Source organism: Cavia porcellus, unplaced genomic scaffold (genome assembly GCF_034190915.1).
Source record: "Cavia porcellus strain 051 isolate PalLab524CR breed Dunkin Hartley unplaced genomic scaffold, mCavPor4.1 scaffold_1, whole genome shotgun sequence".
Classification (NCBI taxonomy): domain Eukaryota; kingdom Metazoa; phylum Chordata; class Mammalia; order Rodentia; family Caviidae; genus Cavia; species Cavia porcellus.
The window spans coordinates 214,115,157-214,140,587 of NW_026947484.1; the positions used below are offsets into that span (position 1 = coordinate 214,115,157).

Here is a 25,431-nt window from a genome sequence, read left to right on the forward strand (position 1 = left end):
CAATTTGTGTTTGACTAGTCTCTGTGACAAGTACTAGCAAACACAAAAATGCTAAAAAGTTTTTGTGGAACGTTTGACTTTCTGTGTCCTATATTGCCCTATACTCATAAATAATAAAAAGGCTGATAACAGTGCTTTATGTAAGCAGGCTTAGAAATCACTCTCAGATAAGTGCTTTTGACCTAAATCTTGTAGCGCCTCGATCTGACATATAACCCCACAACTGTGAAAGTCTGTATGAGATTTAACAGTCTCAAACTGCCAACTGACCCAGCTATAAAGCAAGCAGAGATACAGATTTATAGTCCAACATGATACAATTAGACATTCACCTTTTATTTATTTCAGTGCTGTTAAGCATTTAACCTACTTAAAAGCTGAAAGTTTTTCATTTAAATATAAATGTATGTTTATCATTTATTCTGTCCCACTTCTTGCGACTTACAAATTAGTCTATTATGAATGAAAAGATTAGTTTGTTTCAGAGAAAGGAGTAAACAGAAATGGTTTCTGTAAAATCCTTCCAGACATGCAAAGATAAAAGATGGCTTTGCCACACAAAATAATCAGATACAAATAGCTGTTCAGAAGAAACAAACCTAAGGAGTACTTTAATCAAATATTTAGGTTACCTGCCAAAAAGACCATGATCTCTTCAAAATGCAATGTGGATTAAAGTGTTATCTAACACAAGCAGAAAACTAACCTTGGAGTGGAAGTTTGAAATGTGTTCGTCATAATTTTCATGTTTTTGGATGGAGAAACCAGCTTTTTCAGCTAGATTGCAAAACTGGTTTAAAGTAGTCCCTCGGCGTGGGGCGAACACCATTGCTTTCCCCTGGAACATGAAAAAAAGAAATCGACACATTTTAAAACTGGGAGGCGACCAGACATAACACACATTGGCCTAAACACTTAGTGTACTACTCGAAGGAAGCCAAACTCAATTGTTCCGGGGACATCTACACAAGACGGGCATTTTCAGAACAATTTGAAGGATAGCTACACATCAACTTTATCTATCTATCTATCTATCTATCTATCTATCTATCTATCTATGTTATATTCAAATGGTCAGTTTCTGTGTTTCATTTCTTCTAGCACTGCATATTATAAACAAAATATGACTGAAAGCTGGTATTCTGAACAACAATACACACCAACTCAGGTCTAATGGTTTAAGCCACATAGACACTAGGGTTCAGGGCTGTCCCGCCCTCCTGTGACTTCCTTGCACCTGTCAATGTGGCCACAGCACTACGCTTGAGGATGTGGCAACAGATGCTATAAATGTTAGTTTAATATCCCTTGAAAACTCAGTACCAAGAAATCCTCCATAGAGACAAGTAACAGTGATGCCCAGTGGAGTTTTCACGCTTCAGTCCTGCCACCAGTGTTTTCTGGGACATGCCCCAACAACCTCCTCAGTTAGAGGTAATAGGATTTTGGCTTTCAGCTTCACGGATGACCTCAGAATGGTCATCACTGTACAAAAGTAGCTCCTCACTGTAATCAAATGAAAATGGCATAATGGATATCCACATGGCTTTTGTAAGTGAACATACAGTCTTGTGAGATTATTGCAGTGAGGAGGATCTAGAACTCATATGAAGTATATACTGGACTTCAGAAGGCCACCTGACACAAAACTCCACAGAGACCACTGGCCAACCATGGGATGCATGTGGGTTTTCCTTTCTGGTCCCAGATACATATAGAATGGCCATATTTCCCAATCTTATTTTATACTCCCCCCTCCCTTTTTTTTTAAAAGATGGCTGTATGCATCTGTTAATTCCAAGTTTATACTTCATATCTGTGAGATGCCACTTTGGATTCTGAGAGAATCCTAACAGCAGATCCCAGTTTCTTATGCTGGTAGTGTATCATTCACACCCACAGCTATGTAGTGAGCATCTGGAATGGGTCACTGCATACGGCATTTCTCTGAGTCGTCAAACAACCCCACATTGAAGGGATTCTCAAGTCCATTTACAGGAAACTGAGGAAGGTGGAGAACTGACCAAAGTGTGGTGACAGCCACCACTGCACTAGGTGCTTCCGCAGGCCCTCATTTAATCCCCGCGGTGATCTTCTCTGAACCTTGCTTGTGAATATCACATTTTGCAGGTAATTAGACAAACACTTAGAGTTTGAAGAACACAAGGAAGAATGATGTAGTCGAAGGGTCCTGGACTTAACGGGAGTCCCCGTCATTCAACAGCCATGTCCCTTCAGGACAATCAGAAACAAAATCATCAAATGGCTAAGCTAGAAAGGACCTGGTGATGGTGTGGTCCCAGCTCCCCATTTTGTATGCGAGAACCTTAAGTCATCCCGGCTGGCTGGCTGAGTTTTCTCATCTATTTGACAGGAGGAACAAAGCCTGCCCTGCCTTTTTTTTTTCTCCAGCAAGTTATGGGGATCAAGTGAGGTGGTGAATGTGAAAATAATTTGGAAAACAAGGTCATATAGATGTAAGACTGGAAATATCCATGCCACCCAAGAGTGCTTTAATTCTCTCACTTTTCTCCCCCTCCCCCCCTTCTTTCTCACTTACCTGCAAGAAAATACACTGTACATTGTCTCGGACATCAAGTGTGTTTTCATACTGTGTTTACATAGACACGTATACACACAGACACATAATTATAGCAGCACAAATCGTGTGACTATACTTAAGGTTCTGTCAGCTTTTCCAATATTAATTACTATTTTCAGGCAGTTTTCAAACTTAACAGCAAAAATTCATTTTCATATGAAACAAGATATAATAGATGGTCTCAGCAGGAGAGCAAAAGTCTCCATTTAAAAAAAAGGAGGGAATATGAGTAGACCACTTTCATCATTTCTAAGAACTGCTTGCCATTCTGGGTTTTTGAACAATGGAAGCTGCTCCACTTTAAAATCACCTGCAAAGATTGTCTTACACTTACAACTGAAGAGTTGATTTTCATACCTATCATCTAAGCTACACATCGCGAGGGGGCTTACCGGGCAGCACCCGCCAGCTTACAACTTGGGATGCCTGTCGGCTGCCTAAATAGCTCCTTCCTGACCAAGCTACCTACAGCAGAAGCCCTTCTCTCTCCCCTGGTCCTTTCCGCCCCTTCTCCTGGCTTTCTTCTTGTTCTTAGTGCTTATCTCCACTGGCACACGTCACATCCTGGCTTGTGACTGCCATCCCCTCCTGCTCTAAGGTATGCTGCATGACAACGGGACCCGCCGTGTTTTCTCCAAGCCTAGCATAGTAGGTTCTCAGTCAATACTGGTTGAGAGAATAAACTGAATCCAGAGGCTGAATAATCCAAAAACTCAAATCTTTGGGAATTCAAAGTCCGCATTGTATCACTTTTTTTTTTTTTTTAATCCGTACCGGGGATCGAACTCATGACCACACACTTGCAAGGCAGGCGCTTATGCCGCTGAGCTAAATCCCCAGCCCCTATCACTTATTCTTTTGAAAAGACTTTTGCCAAGATTTCACAGAGTCAACTTCTGCGGTGGGATTTCAGAGGGCAGCAGTCAGTGGCCCCTATTGTACCCACAAGTAAGAGAAACAACAAGCCTTAATTTTAATCTCTAGTTACTCTATTATGGGTATTGTTTGTAGTGTTCCTTTTTTCTGTTTTGTTGAATGCAGACACCTTTGATACAGCAATTAATACTTAGAAAGGAAAATAGTACATCATCCAGTCATTCAATAAATATCTACAGAGCCCTATGAAGTGTCAGCCTCTGCTCCATGCCTAATGGATGGTTTTAGAAGTATCCCCTTTCTGATCCCCAGGGGAGCAGGGCTTTCCATCAGTTGAACAGTAATAAGAGAAATAAGACTTATAGTTAGACTGCAAACAATCAAAACAAGAAAAAACATACAGATTTCACATTAGCCCATCACTTTAAAAAATTATTTTCAATTTTCAAAGCCCAACTTTCTAAGCATTCAGTCACAGAATCATCTTAAACTCAGAACGAACATGCAACTGAATGAAAAATTTTGACTGATGTGCAGAGATTTGGGGAAATTCACCTATCCCTGGAGAGAAGTTTCACCACACAACAATGATATTGTTTACACTTGTAGGCTTGGTTGATGTTATTTTGCTAGACTACTCTATACTCACATATTAAAGAGCATGTGCTTCTGGAAAAAAATAAGTGTTTCAGATTTAGTTTAAAAGGAATATGCTAGCTTGCTAGCTGGGGATTTAGCTTGGTGGCATAAGTGCCTGCCTGGCAAGTGCAAGGTCCTGCGTTTGATCCCCAGTACCAAAAAAAAAAAAAAGGAATATGCTATGCCAATTAAAGCCTTTATTTCTTTTTCATATCCTGACAACTAATTATTAAACACTGATTACATGTTTAAGCTTATTATTTTTATGATTTTTTAAACCTGATCTCTGAGATGCTGCCTCTACCTGCTTTCTCCCCTCCATCCGTCTCAGCTCTCTGAGTCTCCTTTCCTGGCTTCCCATCTCCCACCTGCCCCTTAACTGTCAGAAGTCCTCAGGGCTCTGCCTACTTCTTCTGCATGCTCTGTATGATTCTAGGCAATTGTACTGAATTCACAGGTTCACTATCAGTTATGCATCCCTAAACCCTCAAGTCTGTATCTCTAGCATTTGCCATGGTCCAGGACCAGCACCCATAGCTCCAAGTGTCCACTCATCACTGCATGTGAGAATTCTAAAAATACCTTTAACCCATTCTGTCTAAAATGGAATTCAATATTTTTGACCCTAACCCCTCATCATTCCCCAGTGTGCTACTAACCAAAAGCAACACACCCTCACCACAGATGAGGTATGATGAAACACAAGGTGTGTTTTTAAATTAAAAATATGTATTACAGCAAAAGACACATTGTCATAAGTCCCCTTAAAGTATCCTCTTTGCTTAAAGCACAATTATCCCATCTTTTTTATTAGTATGCTTTTGCAGTACATAATGACTATATTCCTCATTGATACATGTACATAACACATCTTAATTCTTTTTTCATCCTTCCTCTGCCCATTTCTTGTTGCCCTCCTTTTTTTTTTTAAAAAAAAAAAACTTTTTTATTTGAGAGAAAAAAAGACACAGAAAAGAAAAACAAAGCAAAAGAGATAAACAACAACAACAACAAACCCAATACAAACAGTGTAGGCTTACAAAATAACATGATAGGAATTTGACAATGGTTGTAATATTGCAAATTGTTACTTCAAAAGGGTTGCTTAGAATAACAGATATAGACATTTAAAATTGATCTAATCATATGAATATTAAGTTTTTTGCAATACATAATACAGTTAGTAGTACAGTCACAGCTATCTTACGTACATATACACATTTGTGTCTTTTCCTTTTCCCTTCTTTCCCCGACCCCACTTACTTTCCCTCTTTGAGCAGTTTCTTATCCTTACACAAATGTATTATAGATTTTAGATCACATATACTTTTTCAGCTTCTTACACTAGAGACAATACAGTATCTACACATGTGAGTTTGATTTCTTTCACTTAAGAGGATGGTCTCAAGTCACATCCGTTTACTTATAAGTGTCTCAATGCAATCTTTCTTTATACCTGAGTAGTACTCCATTGCATAAAATACCACATTTTTTTTTTTATCCATTCCTTGATTGATGGGCACTTGGATTATTTCCAAGATTTGGCTATTATGAAATGTGTTGCTATAAACATACATCACTGTGGTATGATGTTTTCATTCTGGGAAAATGCTCCAGAAGTGGGACAGCTGAGTCAAATGGAATCTAATCCTAGCTTTTTGAGGAATCTCCACACTGATTTCCACAGAGGCTGCACCAGCCTACACGTCTACCCACAGTGGAGAAGAGTTCCTTTTCCCCACAGCCCTTCCAGCACTTGTTATTGGTTGATTTCTTGATCTTGGCCATTCTATCTGGGCTGAGATGGAATTTTAGTGTCGTTTTAATTTGCATTTCCCAAATGACCATTGATGTTGAACATTTTTTCATATATTTATTAGCCACTTGTATTCTTCAACTGAGGATTGTATATACCTCTCAGATGCCCATTTTTGGATTAAGTCCTTGAATTTTGGGGGCCTGATACTGTTTAATCCTTTATATGTTCTAGATAGAAGTCCTTTTTCTGAGGTACAGTTGGCTAAGATTGTGGGTTTTCTTTCCAATCTATTGGAGATGTCTTTTGACATGCAAAAACTTTGTAATAAGATGAGATCCCAGTTGTTGATTCTGGGAAGTATTTCCCATGCAGTTTGATTTTTGTTCATGAACTCTCTGCCTACTCCTATGTCATCAAGATGTCTAATTACTTTGTCTTCCAGCAGATTTAGTATTTCTGTTTTAATATTTAGATCTTTGATCCATCTTCAATTTAGTTTAGTGTGGTATGGTTGATAGGCATGGGTCTAGTTTTAGTTTTCAGCATATGGAAAGCCAGATTCTTCCAGTACTATCTTTTTTTTTTTTTTTTTTTTTTTGCGGTACCAGGGATTGAACTCATGACTTCACGCTTGCCACGCAGGCGCTTATCCAGTACCACTTTTTTTTGTCGTCTTTTTTTCCTTTTTATCGGTACCGGGGATTGAACTCACAACTGCCTGCTTGCAAGGCAGGCACTTATGCCACTGAGCTAAATCCCCAGCCCCTCCAGTACCACTTTTTAAGAGGCTATCTTTCTTCTAGTGTACATGTTTGGCCTTTTTATCAAAGATGAGGTGGGTGAGTATGTTTGTAGTCATAGTTGTATCTTCTAATCTACTCCATTAATTTTCAGGTCTGTTTTTATTCCAGTACTATGCTGATTTTACCATGTTAGGTGTGTAATATAATTTCAAGTCAGGGATTGTGATGCCTCCTGCCTTATCTTTATTGCCCAGAATTCCTTTGCTATTCTCGGTCTCTTCTGGTTCCAGATGAACTTTAGGGACAATTTCTCTAGATCTGTGAGGTGTACAAATGGTATTTTGATTGGAATTGCATTAATTTTGGGATAATGGCCATTTTCACAATGTTTGTTCTTCCTATCCATGAATGTCTTTCCATTTTCTGTAATCCTCTTCAATTTCCTTTTTCAGAGTAATGTAATTTTCACAATATAGATGTTTTACTTCCTTTGTTAGATATATTAAGTATTTCATGTTTTGGGATGCTGTAGTGAAGGGTGTGATTTCCTTTATTTCTCTCTCATTAAGTTGGTTGTTTGTATACAAAAATGCTATTGATTTTTGAATATTGACTTTGTAATCCAGCTACATTATTAAATTTGGTTATTACATCTAGAAGTCTTTCAATGGAGTTTTGGGGGTCTTCTAATGTAGAATATCAGCAAATAATAATTTAACTTCTTCCTTTTCTGTCATTATTTTTATTTCTCTCTTTTGTCTAATTGCTCTGGCTAATGTTCCCAGAACTATATTGAATAGGACTGTGATAGTGGACATCCTTGTCTTGTTCCTGATTTTAGCTTGAAAGTTTTCGTTTTTGTCCATTTAGTAAGATGTTGGCTGTTGGGTTATCATATATGACATTTATCAGACTGAGATAGAAATCATCTATTCTGATTTTCTGTAGGGTTTTTATTATGAATGAGTGTTGGATTTTGTTGAAAGCTTTTTCTGCATCTGTTGAGATGATCATATGATTCTTGTCCTTGGCTCTGTTGATATGGTGTATTATGTTTATTGATTTGTGTATGTTGAGCCACCCCTACATTCCTGGAATGAATCCTACTTGATCATGGTGTATAATCTTCTTGATGGCCTGTTGCATTCTATTTGCCAGTAATTTGTTGAGGATTTTTGCATCTATGTTCATGAGGGAGATTAACCTATATAATACTCCTTTTTTGGTTAGATCTTTCTCTGGTTTTGCTATTAGGGTAATATTTGCTTCCAGGAATGAGTTAGGGGGAATTGCTTCCCTTTCTATTTTATTGAAGAGTTTGAGGAGTGCTGGCATTATGTCTTCCCTAAATTTCTTATAGAATTCAGCAATAAATCCATCAAGACCTAAGTTTTTCTTTGTTGGCAAGATTCTAATTACATTTTCAATTTCATTAATTAAAATTGGACTATTCAGCAGCTTTAAATAGTTTTGATTCAGCTTTGGTAATTCATATTATTTCTAGGAATCTGTCCATTTCTTCTGTTATCAAATCTAGTAGAGTAAAGGTTTTTGAGGTAAGTATTGATGATTTCCTATATTTCCAGAGGCTCTATAGTAATTTCACCCTTTTCATTTCTTATTGTGTGGATTTTTTTCCTCATTTTGATAAGGTTTGCTAGGGGTTTAACAATTTTATTCTTTCAAAGAACCAATTCTTTGGGGCTGGGGATTTAGTTCAGTGGCATAAGCGCCTGCCTTGCAAGCAGGCAGTTGTGAGTTTGATCCCTGGTACTGATAAAAAGGCAAAAGGCAAAAGAAAAAAAAAAAAAAAACCAATTCTTTGATCTATTGATTCTTTATATTGTTTTCTTATTTTGGGTTGTTTTTTTTTTTTTTTTTGTACCAGGAATTGAACTCATGACTTTGTACTTACCAGGCAAGTGCTTGAACCACTGAGCTGAATCATCCTCGGCCCTTGTATTGTTTTTTTAAGTTTCAATTGCATTAATTTCTGCTCTGATCTTTACAATTCCCTCACTTCTTTTGGCTTTGGGCTTGACTTGCTCTTCTTTTTTAGAAATTTGGGGTGCAGCATTAGACTATTTGGGCTCATTCCATTTTCCTGATGTGGGAGTTTAGTGCTATAAAATTCCCTGAGGTAGGTACTGATGATTTTCTATAAAATTCTGAGGACTGCTTTCACTGTATCTCACGGATTCTGGTAATTTGTATTTGCATTTTTTCAATTGTAGATATTAATTTCTTCTTTAATTTCTTCTGTGACCCATTTGTTGTTTAGGGGAGTATTATTTAATTTCCATATGTGTATGGGGTTCTTGTGGGTTTACCGTTAATTTCCAATTTTATTGTACTATGGTCAGATAAAACGATGGAATTATTTTAATTCCTTTGCATTTACTTAAGCATGTTCTGTGGGCTAGTATATGATCTATTTTAGAGAATGACTCTGTGCAGCTGAGAAGAATGTGTATTCTGATGTTGGGTGAACATTCGGTACACATCTACTATGTCCATTTGTTCACAAGTTTGGTTCAGTTCTGTTATTTCTTTGCTGATATTTTTGTTTGGTTGATCTGTCTCTTTGTGAAAATGGGGTGTTAAGATCCCCACTAAAACTGCATCATTGTTTATTTGATTTTTCATGTCTATTAAGATTTGTCTTACATAGTTGGGTGCTCCCATATTTGGTGCATATATATTTATGACTGTGATCTCTTTCTCTTCAAGTTTTCTCCAACAAGTATGTAGTAACCTTCTTTATCTCTTTTGATCATTCTTGGTTTGAAGTTCACGTTGTCTGCAAACAGAATAGCTAGCTACCCCTGCTTTTTTCCTGTTGCATGGAGTATTGTTTTCCATCCTTTGAGTTTAGTCTATAAATTTCCTTCTGAGTTAATGTTTCTTGTATACAGCATATTTGTGGATTTTCCTAACCCACTCTGCCAGTCTGTTTCTTTTTATTGGTGAATTGAGACCATTTACATTGCTGGATATAACTGATATATACTGATTTATCATTGTCATGTTATCTTTCTGTTGTTAGTTTTCTTCTTTTTCTGATTAATTGTTTGCCCTGCTTAGTGGTTTCCTTCTGTTGTTGCTGTTGCTGTGATTGTAGTTATCTTTGTCTCTTTCTACAGTCTCTTTCAGTATTCTTTGTAAGTAGTGATTTGGTGGTCATGAATTTCTTTAGTTGTTTTTTGTCATGGAAGTACCTTATTTCTCCATCAATTTTCAAAGGTGGTTTTGCAGAGTACATCAGTCTGGGTTGAAAGTTGTTTTCTTTCAGGATCTGAAATACTTCACTCCAAGCTCTTCTTGACTTGAAGGTTTGTGTTGAGAAGTCTGCCATGATTCTGAAAGGCTTTCTTTCATAGGTAATCTTGTTTCTTTTCTCTGACAGCATTTAATATTTTGTTCTTGTGCTGAATTTCTGATACCCTGATTATTATATGTTAGGGTTAAGATTTATTTTGGTGATGGTTAATTGGGGTTCTGTATGCCCCACTTATCTGTGTATCAGATTGTCTTCCCATTTTTGGAAAATTTTTGCTATTATTTCTGTAAATAGTCTTCGTATGTCATTTGTGTTGACCCCTGCTTTTTCATTTACACCCTTCAGGCTTCTTTTCTTTCTCTTTGAATCATCTTGCAGCTGTTGCGTTGTTATCTTCTGGTTCCTTGCTATTTTTAAGAGAGCTTTTCTTTCATGATCATAAGCTTCCATCTTGTCTTCAAGGTCTGAGAAAAGATCTTTAGCTTGATTTGGGGGTTTTGCCAGCTTTCAATGGAATTGTTAATTTCTTGAATCTCCCTTTGAACTTGTTTCATGCATTCTAATTCTTATATTGTTCATTCAAGGTTTCCATCATTTTCTTATGTTCCTCTATTTTTTTTTTTTTTTTTTTTTTTTTGTCTTTTTCCTTTTTATCGGTACCAGGGATCAAACTCATGACTGCCTGCTTGCAAGGCAGGCGCTTATGCCACTGAGCTAAATCCCCAGCCCCCTGTTCCTCTATTTTTAACATTTCTTTCAAAATGTTTATCATTTCATTTTTTCCCAGAGAGATTACTTCTGATCTGATTTCCTCTATAGCTTCATGGAGTAGTTTCTTTACTTCACTTACTATCATTTCAGAAAGTTTAATTGAGTGATTTCTAGTGTCTTCTATTAGGACTGAAACTATATCTTGCTCTTTCATGTTGTCATTTTCCTCTGTGGCTGGCCAGGCACCCTCCTGATGGATTGCACTGGATCACTGTGCTAAGCAGAGCTTCAATCCTCAAATATCCCCATGGCTAGCCGGGCACATCCCTGAACTATGGCACCAGAGACTTGTGCTTTGTGGCCTGTGAGACTGGCCAGGTGTTCCCCTGGTGTACTGCACTGGGTTGTTCTGGGAAGTTGGGCTGGGCAGAGCTCCATACAGCTAGCAGGGGCACACCCCGAGAGTGTGTCACCAGGATCTAGAACCTGGCTGAGTAGAGTTCAGAATCTCTACCACCTAAGTGGCTAGCAGGGGTCCACCCCTAGAGTAAGTATCTGGGTCCTAGCACCTGGCTGGGTGGAGTTCAGAACCTCTGAGACCCAGGTGGCTAGGCAGAGTATGCCCTCAGAGTGTGGTGGCACTGGGGCCTTATATCTGGCTTGGTCCTCTTGTCTTTTAGGATGACACTCAATGCTATGGTTTGTGTTCGGATGCCCGCCCCCTCCAAGCCTCATGCAACCATGCAGCACAATTTTTTTTTTTTTTTTTTTTTGTACTGGGGATCAAACTCATGATCTTGTGCTTGCCAGGCAGGTGCTTATACTGCTGAGCTAAATCCATGGCCAGCCTCATGCAATCATAGATGCGGCTGAATGTAGCATTTGTGATTGGTTCATTGCCTAGCACTGGGATTGGTGGTGAGAGTGCTGCACCTGCCCAGGGACGGAGCTGATATACAATGTAAGGGTGGGACGGAGGCATGTGTTTCCTCTTTTGCCCTGTTCACTCTTGCTGTTTGCATCTGCCAAGAATGGTTGCCCCTCTGCCATGCCCTCCTACCTTGGAACCAGCTGAGTATGGACTGAAACCTCCCCCAAACTATAAGATAAATAAAACTTTCCTTTCCTAATTTTGGATGTCAGGTATTTTGTCTCAGCAACAAGCGAAAAGTAACCAAGACACTCAGCAATCACATACACTGTATTTTTAAATCACATCTTTTAAAGATGCTCACCAAAAAGTTCCATGCAGGAACAACAGGATAAGTGTGTTCAAAGTGGGGGAGGGAGGTGTTTAAAGAGGACTTGGCAATGTATCTTTTAATAAAATTTTTAAATATAAATACTCGTCACATTTTTTGATCACTCTTGTTCTCAGAAACAGAGCAAGCACTCCCAAGCACATTGCCTTCAAAATGAAGCTGGAAGCCTAAGAATCCTGGTGTTATGTTTCACAGATTTTCAAGGCCACATTCTCAAAGTATGTTCCAAATTGCTTCAAGGGTTAGCTAGAAGCATAGAAGGGAGACCACATCAGGGCAGTACACACTGGCTTTTTTACATTCTAGTTAACTGAAGCTACTTTACTTTTTTTGTTTTGTTTTGTTTTTAGCCAGTGATTGAGGGCCAGGGATATGGCTCAGTACCTGCCTGGCAGGTGCAAGGTGCTGAGTTTGATTCCTGGTACAACCCCCCCCCCCCAAACAAACAAACAAACACCCAGAACAAAACAAAACAAACAGAAAAAAGAAACAAATAAAGCCAGAGATTGAACCCAGGGCTTTATAAATGGTAACCATGAGTTTGACCACTGAGTTAAATACCCAGTCCCTACTTTTATCTCTCTAATTGGAGTGCTGGATAAGTAATTCTTGTCTAAGGAGTTTGCTGTTTTTGACTTTTTGGCTTGGCAGGTGAAGCCCTAAGTGACCTGATCCGTGCTTGTGTTTGCATCTTTATCTCCTACGGTTCCTGGGCTCACCTTGGGCCTAGTCAGACCAAACTAATTATAGCCTCTGATATGTTCTTCCATATATCCTTGAATCTTTAACTCTGCAGACACTCCATTACTTTAGAATACTTCTCTTCTAGTTCCTTGTATCCTTAGTAAACTCCTACTCATCCCTCAGCACCCAGATTAGACACTCTACCTTTGCTGCATGTTCTAGCCCTGTGATGCCTTTGCTGACCTCTCTTGGCCTCTATAGCATGCTGCCTTCCCTTCCCCATAGTTGGCACACCTCCTCCTCCCCCTGTACGCTACACTTCTCTACTTCGCCCTTATTATACCTTTGGTAACTGCATGCTGGCTTGTTTCTCTCACTGGACCCTGAGTTCCTTCCAGGCAAGTGTTTGTTATTTCCTATTCCATCTTCCGGATAGTTATCTAGTATCTGAAAGTCACCCAATAAGCATTTGCTGGATGAATCTCTCAATGAGTATCTATGTAATTCCTTCTCTGTCAGCAGGCCTTCCATAGCTCCTAAATGGGTGATTCCAGGTAGAAGATGGTCCATGCTGAGCCCTGGAGGAGCCTTTCAATCTCTCCCTCGCTCCAGTCCAGGCTCTGTGTTATGATTGGGGTGATCTTTCTACAGCCCATGCATGACCACACCACTGCTCAGATCTGTCCATGGCTTCCTGTTACACAATAAAGCCCAGACTCCTCATCAGTGTGATGTCAACCTTTCATGAAGAAGTTCCCTAAACTAGCTCTTTACCCTCATCTCCTGCCCCTCCCTAACCTTAACCCCAAACCAGACAGACACCCTGACATGCCAGCTGCAGCAAACTTGTTTGATTCCAAACACAACGTTCTCGCTTCAGCAGCACATATACTAAAACTGGACCGATTCCAAACACGCCTCACCTAAGATACTACACACACATGAGCACTGCCCCCTTTCCCGAGGCTTAGGATGCCCTTCTGACTACTCATGGCTCAAGCTGAATGCAGCTGCCTCTTTGGGAAACTGTAGGCACTTCATCGCTCTGCTTTCTCCTGGCAGCCCTTTCATAGCAACAGCACGTTGCATTGTGAGTTGTGGTAGCTCTTGTATCACCCTGCTCTGCAGCACTCTGAGAGCCTCCTCATTCATGCGGGTACCCCAGCCTACATTCCTCAGCACGGTGCCAGGAAGACAGTTACTATTCAACCCATTCAACAAACATTTGTTGAATGAAGACTGAGTCCAAACCATAGAGCATCTCATATTATATTAAAAGTGTCAATTCAAAACATTCATAAGACAAATAAAACAGCACCAGCCTGTCTTTCGCCCTGCCCACGGGTTCTGCCATGATATCTGCTGTATTTCCATGACCAGATTATAACTTCCTTAGGGCAGACTCCACTTCATGTCTTAATACTCTCTGCTGAGCACACAGAACTGCGCATGCCTAATCCACCTTAGAAAAGTACCTAGGGCTGAGCCCTGCTCTGAGGGTCTCAAAGCCGTCTAGGAACTGAGTGTGGTGGTACACACTTGGAATGCCAGCACTCTGGGAGGCCGACGCAGAAGGGTTATAAATTTGAATCCAGGCAATATAACTCAGCATGATCCTGTCTCCAAATATAAAATAAAGATAAAATGGGTTGGGGGATTTAGTTCAGGCAGAAGGCCCTTCAGTTCAATCTCCGGTACTAAAAAGTACAGGGGCTCTTTATTGCTACAAACAGGTGACCTAGGCATGGCAACACAGCTTTTCACTGAGAACACGGAAAGGTTTGCTGGACTCCTGATCTGATAAGCAAGAAAGAACACCACACTGGACCCAGTCCCATAAGCAATTTTCTGAGAAAAGCAAAATCAAATGTTTTGCAGATACCGGCAGAGATGGTAGTTTGCTTGTTTGTTTGTTTTTAAATGAGGAAGTCTGTCGTAAACAAAAAATCACTCTTCTAAAATGAGAGTTCACCAATTCCATTCATAGCCTTCCTTGGGTGCAAGCAGGTCTCTTGGGATTCAGTGGTTGGCTTGGTCCTGTTTCTGAAGAAGGTTAAATGAATTCTGCAGTGATAGTTTTGAGTTGCTGACAATTGGCAGGCAGTGATAACAAACTGGAGAGCTGTCAGTACTGCATCCCCATCCATCTCCTTGTGGCCCTGAGTAAAGTCACAGTTTAGCTGGCCTGGCTCCTCTCCTGGACCCAAAGCCATTTCAGAAGGATATTAGTAGATATCATTTGTTGGCTGTCATTTCCAGACTGTAGTTTAACTTGCAGGCTGCCATGGCTGGATTTTAAATTACATTTGGGTTCTGCGATATTGGACATTGCTGTTGTCACAGGCTTGAAGGAACAATGACCCTTAGTCACCCTGTCAATTATCAGCAACAAGGACCCAGTCACCAGATGGAGAAAGAGGCACAGGGATGCTGCTTCTTGGAAGGAGTCCAGAAGAACGGTGCTACACTAAACGTTTCATCAGTTGGGTTTCTCATCCTTTCAGGACCCTGCCTGGGGTCCTTCACTGTGGACAGCTGCAAACATTCCCAGTGAAATCTGGGGGGCTTCCTGCAGTGGTTCTCCAGGCACACGCGCCTGCTGGCTGAGGATCTGACCTCGGTGCTGGGACTTGGCACTGTCTTTGGGCCAAGCCAGGGGCCCACTTGTGTGGCTAACCTGTCTTTGGCTGCCCTTTTCTCCTCAGTTATGAATGTTATATAAGCTGAAAAGCAGTGAAATGCCCTTCTCCATCTACTTTCTCTGTTTCTGGACCTTCTGACCCTTGCCAGCTGATTTATTCAAGCTAGCATCAAGCAGTCGCCCTCCCCAAAGTGGCAGGACTCACTTCTTCCCACGGTGTGACCTTCATATTGTACTGTTTTGCTCTTGCCACTGTCGTCATCTCTCTCCTTCTCCTTGGTGGGGGTTGTCTGTAGTAAAAAGTGTCATTCTGAACTGGGTGTGTAGCTCAGTGATGGAATATTTGCCTAACATGTATAAGGTCATGAGTTTGAACCCTAGAACTACAAAAAAAAAAAAAAAAAGTGTCACCTTCATCCAGGTGGGAATCCGCTTGGGATTAGTAGGGTGGCCGCTACAGGTATTTAGGACATAAATGCAGGCCCAGTGCAGAAATTCCCAAAGTCTAGGTTAAAAAAAACAGCCCTGGACTTTTGCTAGCACTTCTCTAAGGAAAATGCTTGGAAAAGGCGACATGTAGTCTAGATCTACTGAAGTTGGAAAGTCTCAGGTAACAAAAGCTAAGCTTAGGTAGATAGATATTCAGGGCCAATTGTGTGTATTACAGATTGGTTTGCTAACTCTTCATTTTATAGATAACAAACAGAGGCTTCCAGAGAATGAATTCAGTCAATGGCAGAAAGAGTTGAGTCTAAGTTCTCTGCCTCCAGAGCCCGTGTATATTTTCTCTCCGCACGTAAGATTTTGAATCTCCGAGCTGAAAGAACACTGTAAGAGCACAGTAAATTATCCTCATATGGGAAAACAAGGCCAGACAGGTGGTCCAGAGCCCATTAGTGCTAAACTGGGCCTGAAATCCAGGCTCCCACCAGCACCTTTAAAATGAGTATCTTGTGTATTAAACTTGACAAGCTGACACAGGAACACAAAAGAACCAGCTTGCATGATGGAAGCTCTCCTGTGCACTAGAGACATACCAGGCCTTTACCTATATAAATATTTCACACCAGCCAAATAGCCCTACCTTCAAGAGGCAAGGAAACTCAGGCCGAAAGAGGCTAGGGTGTTAGTAACAGCAGGTTTGGGCTTTGTATACAGGTTTTCCTGACTTTTTCCACTTACTACATTCTACCTTCAGATACTGGGGTTACCCTAGGAACCTGAAGTATGTGGCTGCACTGTGGTTTTGCGGAGTACTCGGAGAATTTTCAGTACCTTGCCCTGCAAGTCTCCGCCAGTGCAGTCTCCTCACCATGTCATTTCCTTTTTGGCCAACTGTGGCACCTTCAGCCACTGCACCACAAAACAAAGCCAGGAGGAGGAGGAGTCTGAGCTCAAGGGAAAATTAAAACCAGCTCTAATTGAAATGTAGAAGGGAAAGTCCTTTGGAAGCAGAACAGCCATCTCTGCAAGCAGAGCCCAGTTTTTCTGTGGTTACCCCTTGCAGTGGGAACCCTCTGATCCATCATCAACACAGAATGTGGAACTGCAGCTGTTCACTGCCAACCCTATGTGGCCCTTTGATGTTCCATCTGGGCAGAGGCCTGGGGTGTAAGTGCTCTGCCTCTCCAGACCTAGTATGGATGAGTTTCTAGGACTTAATTTCAGTAAGCCCATGTGGCAGTCACAACTCAGACTTCCCCTCTAATACATGGTAGCCCTGGGTATCAGCCAATCCATGAGGGGCATACGCAGAACCTGCTGCCTCATTACTAATCCTGCAAGTGGGTGTGGCCCTTGGATTTGGCCCCTGTTCCTCACATAGCATGTGTTGGCAGCACCTGCTCCAGGGTCTGGGTCTTTCTTCTCTGGGCAAAAGGTGAGATCGGCTGTCAGCAGGAGGGCTGCTGTCCCTCAGGGGTGCTTCTGTGTGGAGCCACACTTCAGATGGGAGTGAGGAGCATGACTCAGTGTTTAATAGAGGGTACAGAAGAGCTGTGAGAGGTTCCAGTCCAAGCTGCATTTAGGTCTATTCAGAGCGTGGGCAGTTTTCTATTGTAAATCATAGGAATGATTCACAATAGATCCCAGGTAAATCATGCAAATCTGCCGCAAAGTGGAGTATTTGCCACAAATAGGCTTTGAAGGGGTGTTGGTGATGAGTGAAGTACTGTTTGTGCACTGTGAGATCCAGGAGTCCTTGAATATAGTGTATTTATGGGTGATACATTTTCACAGAGGCCTTTGCTTTCAAGAATCTCACTATCTTCCCTGAAAAATCCTGGTCTTGTAAATGCTTACAAGAATCACCCAAGGCTAGCAGGGGAATGAAGAGGTCCAGAAGTTTTTCTTCTACTCTCAATTTTGGAGGCTACCTCAGCTGTGGCCACAGCCACCAGGAGCTTGGAACAGGCTTGTTCATTCATTGCTTCCAGGCCTCCTACCACTTTGCAGGGGGAATTGAGAAGGCCAATTTAACTGAATTGATCTCCACTTCCAGAGCTGTGGTTACTCCTGCAAGAGCCTATTTAAAGTTCCTGAGCTATACAGAGATAACCAAATTTAAAAAGCACAGTGTAAGGCAATATGTGATGATCAGCTTGCTTTGGGAACCTTCAATATAAAATGAATACAACCGAAAGACTGAAAGGTATTGGTCCATAAGTCTCACTGAGGTCGGAGGACTAAAATCCTTTTTTAAAAAAACTTCAGGAACAAAATTTTAGAAAACACACCCACATATTGCTATCAACTCAGATAAATGTGAGTTCCTATTTAACATTATATTAATATTGTTAACCTAGTTTAAATTCTTATGGCACAGCAAGAGTCTTACATACTTACAAGATTTTTTTAATGCATGTGATTTAAACTCATTCTCTTACTTAAAATAGATGTATATTAACTCTCCGTTTAGTCTACAGGACCTCCTAGCTAAGTATAACAACCCAGCAAAATAAGAGTGTATACAAACTCTGTAATTTACTCACAGGCATAAATGGATATATAAATGTAAAAATGTGCACAATACTTTATGCCATGCTTAGCTTCATTGTGACCTAATGTTTATAATATGTAAATAATGGCTTCCTTCTAAAGCAAAGAACTTTTAATATACAGATTCATCAGAAAGTCCATTTTCATTAACATAAACAGAAATAAAAAGCAAAAAGTATTCTTTTGCAATAAATAAATATCCAGTGACAAAGGTTACCATTGAAGGGATTAAAAATGACAGAAGTCAACAGAAAACTTTTAATATCACACTTCTACTTTAATATGAAGATATTGTTATCAAAGGAAAAGACTCAAGAAATTCTTTGATAAAAATAATCTCACGCTATCTTTGAAGCAGTTTCATTTATTTCACTACCCACTGTGCTCCTTATCAGAGGGCCAGGGGTAAGAAGTTTCCTAGCTATGATTAGGAAAGAGTCTGATAGATCAGAAGACCCAATTGAAGTTGGACATAATAAGTATTAAAGTATTACATGACATTAATCCTGCCATTCCCTTACTCTCTCCCTCCTCGTTCACAGACTAATTATTCTGTAGCCAGTGTTCAGGAGAAAATAGAAACATACTCACCGTGGGCTGCAGTAATCGCTTTATTGCATCAACAAGGCTGGCTCTGTACTGGTCCAGAAACAGGCTGACATTGAGAGAAGAGCAGAAGCCAGATTAAACTGGGTTTTCAAGTCTTAACAATACTAATAATGGTGATAAATGCAAGCTTAATTACATATATTTATGCAACACTAAAAATAAGAAGTGTTTCCTTCCATTCAAGTGTCTCATGGGAGGAAAAAAAATTTGAAATATAAGATATCCTGGTCAGTGTTATCTGACTACAGCCATCCTCCAGGATTCACATGTAACTGGGCCACACGTTAATGCTCAAGGTCAGCTTCTAAACTGCCGGTTGCAGGTGTCATCTGATGGAGGTGAACACCCGGCACTTCCCCTTGTTTGAGCTTAGCCTGGGCCCTTTGCTCACCCAGGGGATGGTGAGGCGGCACTCAAACCACTGCACTGATATCAGCGGGTAAGGCTCTTCATGATGAGGGACAGAATATAGCTCATATTCAGCCAGTAACCTAGGAGTGAAGGGTCTCCAAGAGAGCTGAGCCAGTCTGTCCCAGAGACCACGGTGTCATGGAGGGCCCTTGACCTCCATGTTATCCTTTTCCAGTTCTCTATGACTTATCATTTTTCTCCTCTGATCTTCTGGCTATTTCTGCTGTTGCCACCACCCCTTTGTTGGGTCAGTCTGACCCTGTCTTTGCTAGGCTTTATCCTGGAAGCTCGTGACAGTTTTCCTTTATCTGAACTTGCAGGCTCCAGACTTGAATTTGGGTTGCTTGGCAGTAGGGCAAGTTAGTTAACTTGGTCCTGCCCAGTGCAATGGTTTGAATGTGTCATTGCCTTGCATAATTCATGTGTTAGAAACATGGTCCCTGATGCTTCAGTGTTGGGAGGTGGGGAATTTGGTGCCTTTTTACCCCTCTGCCTTCTGCCCTATGAGAATACAGAATTCCTCCCTTCTGGAAGATTCAGCATTCAAGTTATCAACTTGGAAGGAGAGATCATGCCCTCACCAGACTCTGAGGCTGCAAACACCCTGACCTTGGAATTCTCAGACTCCAGAACTGTGAGCAGTACATTTCTGCTCCCTCTAACTTATATTTTAAGTGTATCCTAATAACACAAGATGAGCTAAGACATTATCATTTATGAACACCAAGGAAAGGTTTCGGTGGAGGAGGTTTCAGGGTGGTGGAAGCATCCAGTACTGAAGGCACATAGAGCAGAGCATCCGTGTGGCTCCCGGTGTCTGGGGAGGCTCCTGAGCAAGTACGGCTGATGTGCTCCACTGAGGAGAAGCAAAGCTGTTGAAATCTGCAGTGACACCCACCAAAGGAAACTACCCCTATTTTTTTTTCTGGATTCCATATTGGGATTTATGATCTGATAGCATGAACTTTGAAATTCAGAAAATATAGCTGAATCTTTGAAATCTGAACAGTCTGGAACATCCAGGATGTCTGATGCCCAAAATCATGGGATTCCAGCTGAAACAGTAGAGAGAGAAGAGAGGAGAGAGCACTGAGCTTGTCCTTGTGGAAGTTACAATATAAGAGGGAGGTGAGCAAGATACCATTATGCACAGATTAAGTACAAATGCTAAAGATAACAAATTTTTAGCAGAACTGCTCTAAGTGGAATATGAGTACCAGGTCCTTCTAAGAGTTTTCATGGACTGGTTCATTCATTGCTTTGAGGTAGTTGGTACTGTTGCTGATTTTGCCCACATTTCATAGCTAAGGTAACTGTGGCACAGAGAGGTTCAGAGTCACACAGCTGCTAACTGGTAGGGCTGGGATTCACACCTACACCAGGTGGCACTGGGGTCTACGCACTGCACCATTGCTTCACACAACCTCTCTATCTAACTCCATTACTCCTGAGCATGGAGCCATGCATGGAAGAGGGACTAGCCTGGGTGAGGGGAGAGTGGGTCCTCCGAGGGTTACACACGGTTGGCTAGAAAGCCACTCCCTCTTTATTACTGAGCTCAGTACAGGAAGCAGAACATTTGGAGATTCCCCTTCCAGCTTCCTGTGTTCCACAGGTGCCCTCCTGTCCAGGCTCTCAACTTCTCCAAGGCAGGGAACATCTCGTTTCTTTGCCTCATTCATAACATTTGGAAAGATGTAGTTACCATGGTCTAAAAGCCTGACGGACTCCCAAGGAAGAACCCCAATGCTAGGGAAGTAGGAGTAGGATAAAGGCGTGTAGCCTGAGGAGTGGATGATGCAGGCCTGTGGCTTCTGGCCCATTGCTTCTAAGTTGTGTGTTTGCAAAGCAAAGATAAAGAGAACTGTTCTACTGTGTAAAAATTGATGTGGATGTTTAAAAATCATGGGTAGCAGAGATACCTTTCAAAAGGCATCTTAACTCAGAACCTAAACCCAATTTGTTTTTTGGAATGGAATGTGAAAAACTCCCATTCATATCTTAGATTTTCCCTCTTACAGTGAGTGGGTTTCTTACTCGCCAACTGGAGCCCGCAGCAAATCTGTGCATTAGCCAACTCCTGAGGGCCCTAAGCAAGATCCTTATTCCATTCTGCTTGCAGTACATCAGCGCCTTCTCGGGCCTCCCTCCTCCTCACACAGCACAATAATTGCTACCTGCTCCATGCCCAGCCTTATTCTGCTGTGGGCTAACAGTGAGGATGGGCAGTTGGCAGGAGGGCTGCTGTCCTCCCTCAGAGAGAGCTACTGTGTGGGGCCACATTTCAGATGGTGGCAGTGTGGCTCAGTGTTAGTAGAGCTCTGGCTTTGACTTTTCTGCTTTGTGACCCTGGCCAAGTCACTTTATGTAAGGCCTCAGTTTCCTTGTCAAGAAAAATCCACCTATGTGGCTATGCTGGGCATCAAATTAATAATATATATTAGTTCACAAACATTGTTGATCATCTATGGTACTGGTTTAGACTTCAGGGGTAAAAGTGTGAATAGACAGAGCCCGTCCTCAAGGAGCTTCCATTCTGAACCCATGGACAGTTCCCACTGAGGCACAGCAGTGTTGATGTAGATGGTGCTAAGCAAATGCTCACTTGCCAGCTAATGACAGCATCACAGGCTTGGCAGATGTTTGTAGAGGTCATGCACTGTAATGACGCTAAACCAGGCTGTACACACCTTTAGCAGTGTTGCTGGGTGTGAGTCAATATTTGGGTAGGATGTTTCATCAGGCAGGTTCTCTTCTGCTTTGATGAGCCTATTTTTTGAGAATGAGCAGCAAGGAGACAGTTTATGAGAAGTACCCAGGAAGTCAGCACAGCACCATGAAGGCTCTTTTGGGGAAGAAGTGTTCATTCGTGAGAAGAGAATCCTTCAGCTGAGCTAGGCAGTGCACACAGGAGGGAGGGAACCTTGTCTCATGTCATCCCAGCAATCACGACAACCTGGGAACATTTTCTTATCTTTAATAAAACTACATCCTTGTTTCTCAGACTACAGAATATGTTTAGTGAAAATGCTATAAAAATTTGTTGTTATATCATAAAGCAGTGATTAACAGCCCTTAGGATTGATAAGAAAGGAATTAAATAGCAACTAAGTCTTTTAAAAAGTTTGCTCTTCAGGACTCTATATCTTATTTTCCTAGTGAGGTAATATCTTCAATTTTAATAATTAAACATTTTGATTTTGTTTTTAAAGAAGACTCTCACTGAGCCACATGTGCTGATGCATGCCTGTAGTACTAGCACTCTGGGAGGCTGAGGCAGGAAGATCACAAATTCGAGCCCAGCTTGGACAACACAGCAGCTTAGTTAGACCCCATCTTGATAAAAGGGGACTTAGTGAAACCCTACCTCAGAACAACAACAACAAAAAAAATCTTCATGTAAAGGCCCTGGGTTCAACCCCCTAGTGCTGTAAACAATTTTTTCACTGTAAAAAATTCTCTCTGCCAATGACTCAAGCCTGTAAGATACCTGGCATGTTGGGATATGCAGGGGCCAAGCAAAGGAGCTAAGAAAGGATCGCTCAGTTTCTATCTGCATCCTAAGAGCTGGTAGAGTTGTTAGAGAAAGCTGAGCAGCACCTCACCAGCCAAGCTTAAAGCATGCTCTGGGAATCGCTCTTTCTGCTGAGTGTTGGTGATGGTGACAAAGAGATTAACAGCACAGCAAAGCGCAGCTTCACACTGGACACACATCCCAAACACAGCGCAAAGGCAACAGCACCAACCCCGTTCTTCCCAATCCAACTTCCCAAGAGCAGTTCTTGTAGTTCTCTAATGGATCTTTAGCCCAAGCAAGCTCACTTCTCTACTTAGCACTGATCCAGAATTTGTAACGATTTGTAGGGTACGTCATATGAGCAATTTCAGTGTGTTTCAGTGGGAGTGATATGTAATCTCCTGAAAATTCACCCCTTAAATAAATCCTAATGGCTCAGAGAACAGCAGTAGCTTAAGTGGATCTATTTAAAAAGGCTGAGTGGGTCAGTGATGGGGATGGAGATACCATTCAACTCTCCCTTCAGTTACTGATCAAAATATGCTGACAGTCCAGTTTGCCCATTAAAATGCACACATGTGCCAGGCGCACACGCGCGCGCGCACACAGACACAGACACACACACACACACACACACACACACACACACACACCTCCGTGTCATTGCTGTGTCAGCAACACTTGCTTTGTTCCATGGATCTAAATCAGATTTTCTGACAAAAGATAGGTGTCGGGCCATTTTCATCACCTCCTTTAGAATCAGAATTGTATGCAGAGCACAGAGCATCTGTAATTACCCTCATAGGGAAATTTATTAGTGCAGAGCACAAGACCTTTCTGTCTGTTAATATCTGCAGAAAAGAAGACCCCCATGCAATGTTCATGATGAAATGTGCTAAGTTAAATTCACTGCTTTAGATTTAACTGTAAGCAGAGGATGGTTTCTTTTAATATTTATTACTGATTTGGCGGGGAGCTCAGAGTGATGTCATACCTTACTCTCCCTTAGCTCTGTGCCTTTAGTTGGGAGATCCTAGGAAATCTGTGAGTTTCCTCAGGGATGGGGTCTCCCTAAGTGTGAGGCTGAAGAGCTGTTTACATTTGGGCTAACCATCTTTTCAAATGTAAGGAGCTGTGAGTTTTGATTTAGAACTATCCATGTCTGGAAGACAAAAAAATTTCCATTTAAACACCAAACATTTTTCACCATCTAGAAAAAAGTAAAAAGGATGGAAAAAAGAGAGCGCCCACATATGCTTGCAGTACGAAGACCCTGAAAGAGGAAGCGAGGCAGGTAGACGAGCCCATGTACTTTTTCCTACTGCTTCCCAAAGTCTCAGGCTGCGGCCACACAGATGTGCTGACTGTCCCTCACACCCAGCTGCATGGGTCGACCAAGCTGTGGGTGGCAATCCGGACATGCTTTGTAACATAGAGAGAATTTTTTTTTTGAGGGTTCCAACATAAGTCATTTCCATTTTTGCAGAGCTACAATAAACTGGAGAGCTGTCAAACACCAAATGAAAGTGTTCATTGGATTTAAAAACTCTAACTTCTAGACCTTTAGATTATGTTATGATTGAACAGGAGTCTGGAAAGGCAGTTTAAAAATTAAGAATCACTCCCTATTCTAAATGCAGCAGGGGCCAGGCTGGACCACATTCCGGTAGGAAAGAATCCTTATATTAAACCCAACAAGGAACTTAACAGGCAGATTTTCCCCCACACCTGTGGTTAAATATTCTAATATTTTGATGTTTGTCAACAGCGTCCTTTTGCAGGTATGACTGTACCTTGATTTTTTCCTCTGTTTATTTCAAAGTTGACATTTTACGAATTATTTAGGAACTGTTGAACCATGAAACTATTTTTCATTGTCAAAAATGCTGAATGGTGAAATAATGACTAGCTTTCACAGTTTGACTCTTTATTTTATAATCTAGTTGAACTACTAAATTTGGAAGTGAAGTGAGCGACTGTCTCTTCTAGGAAATAAGTTATTTCTCTCGTTGCCCACAGGCTTATGAATGTTTGAATGTAAATATATGAATATATGAATGATTTAAGAACATAAACATATCACACTTGTTGTAATCATGTGCATTTTGCTTGAATCACAATGTGGGTTTGGAATAGCTTTGTGAATAGAGCTTGTTTTCATGTAAATGGGATCAAGCAGTACCACTGGTTAGCTATTCAGGGAATCAGACAATGCCACCCTTGCTGGAAATGCTTCAAATACGAATTTAATCCATGGACCTAATATTTGAACTCCGACTCTTGCTTCATGTTCCTGTGGCCTAATCCAAACGTTATTGACTGACAATGACCTCAGGATAGTGTGAGACTTACTGCGATCTATTTATGAGTGGTACCTCTTTCTGGCACTGCATATTTCAGGTTTCATCTTGGAGGTAGCATCTAGACAGAGCTTTCTTTCTTTGCCCTGTGACTTTCTAAAATGGCCTGCCTGCCGCTAGAAACAGATCCAGGAAATAGACAGCAACTCCTATGGAGAAACACCAAATCTACAGGACATAAAGGACTCATGGAATCCCATGCTTCATTGATAAACATCACTGTACTTTCTAAGTTCCTATGCAGCCCACCGGTCTCTCTGAATATGAAAAGACACCATTATCAAAGCATTTCTTTTAGAAATAATATCAGCATCGCAGTGAGAGTAGCTTAATGTTTCAT

General features: G+C 41.1%; 1 protein-coding gene across 6 annotated transcripts in view; it reads right to left on the reverse strand.

The window, feature by feature from the left end:
* Camkmt (calmodulin-lysine N-methyltransferase) overlaps positions 1–25,431 on the reverse strand; it is a 391,740-nt gene that overhangs the window by 5,049 nt on the left and 361,260 nt on the right. For 5 of the 6 annotated variants that reach the window (XM_063229142.1, XM_063229136.1, XM_023566367.2 and 2 more), the window contains 2 exons: positions 18,786–18,849; positions 707–838 (listed from right to left, as the gene is read on the reverse strand). In XM_063229142.1, the coding sequence (XP_063085212.1) occupies positions 707–838; positions 18,786–18,849 (196 nt within the window). Of the gene's footprint in view, positions 1–706; positions 839–18,785; positions 18,850–25,431 lie in introns of those variants that run through there. The other variant, XM_063229180.1, reaches the window with a different exon arrangement.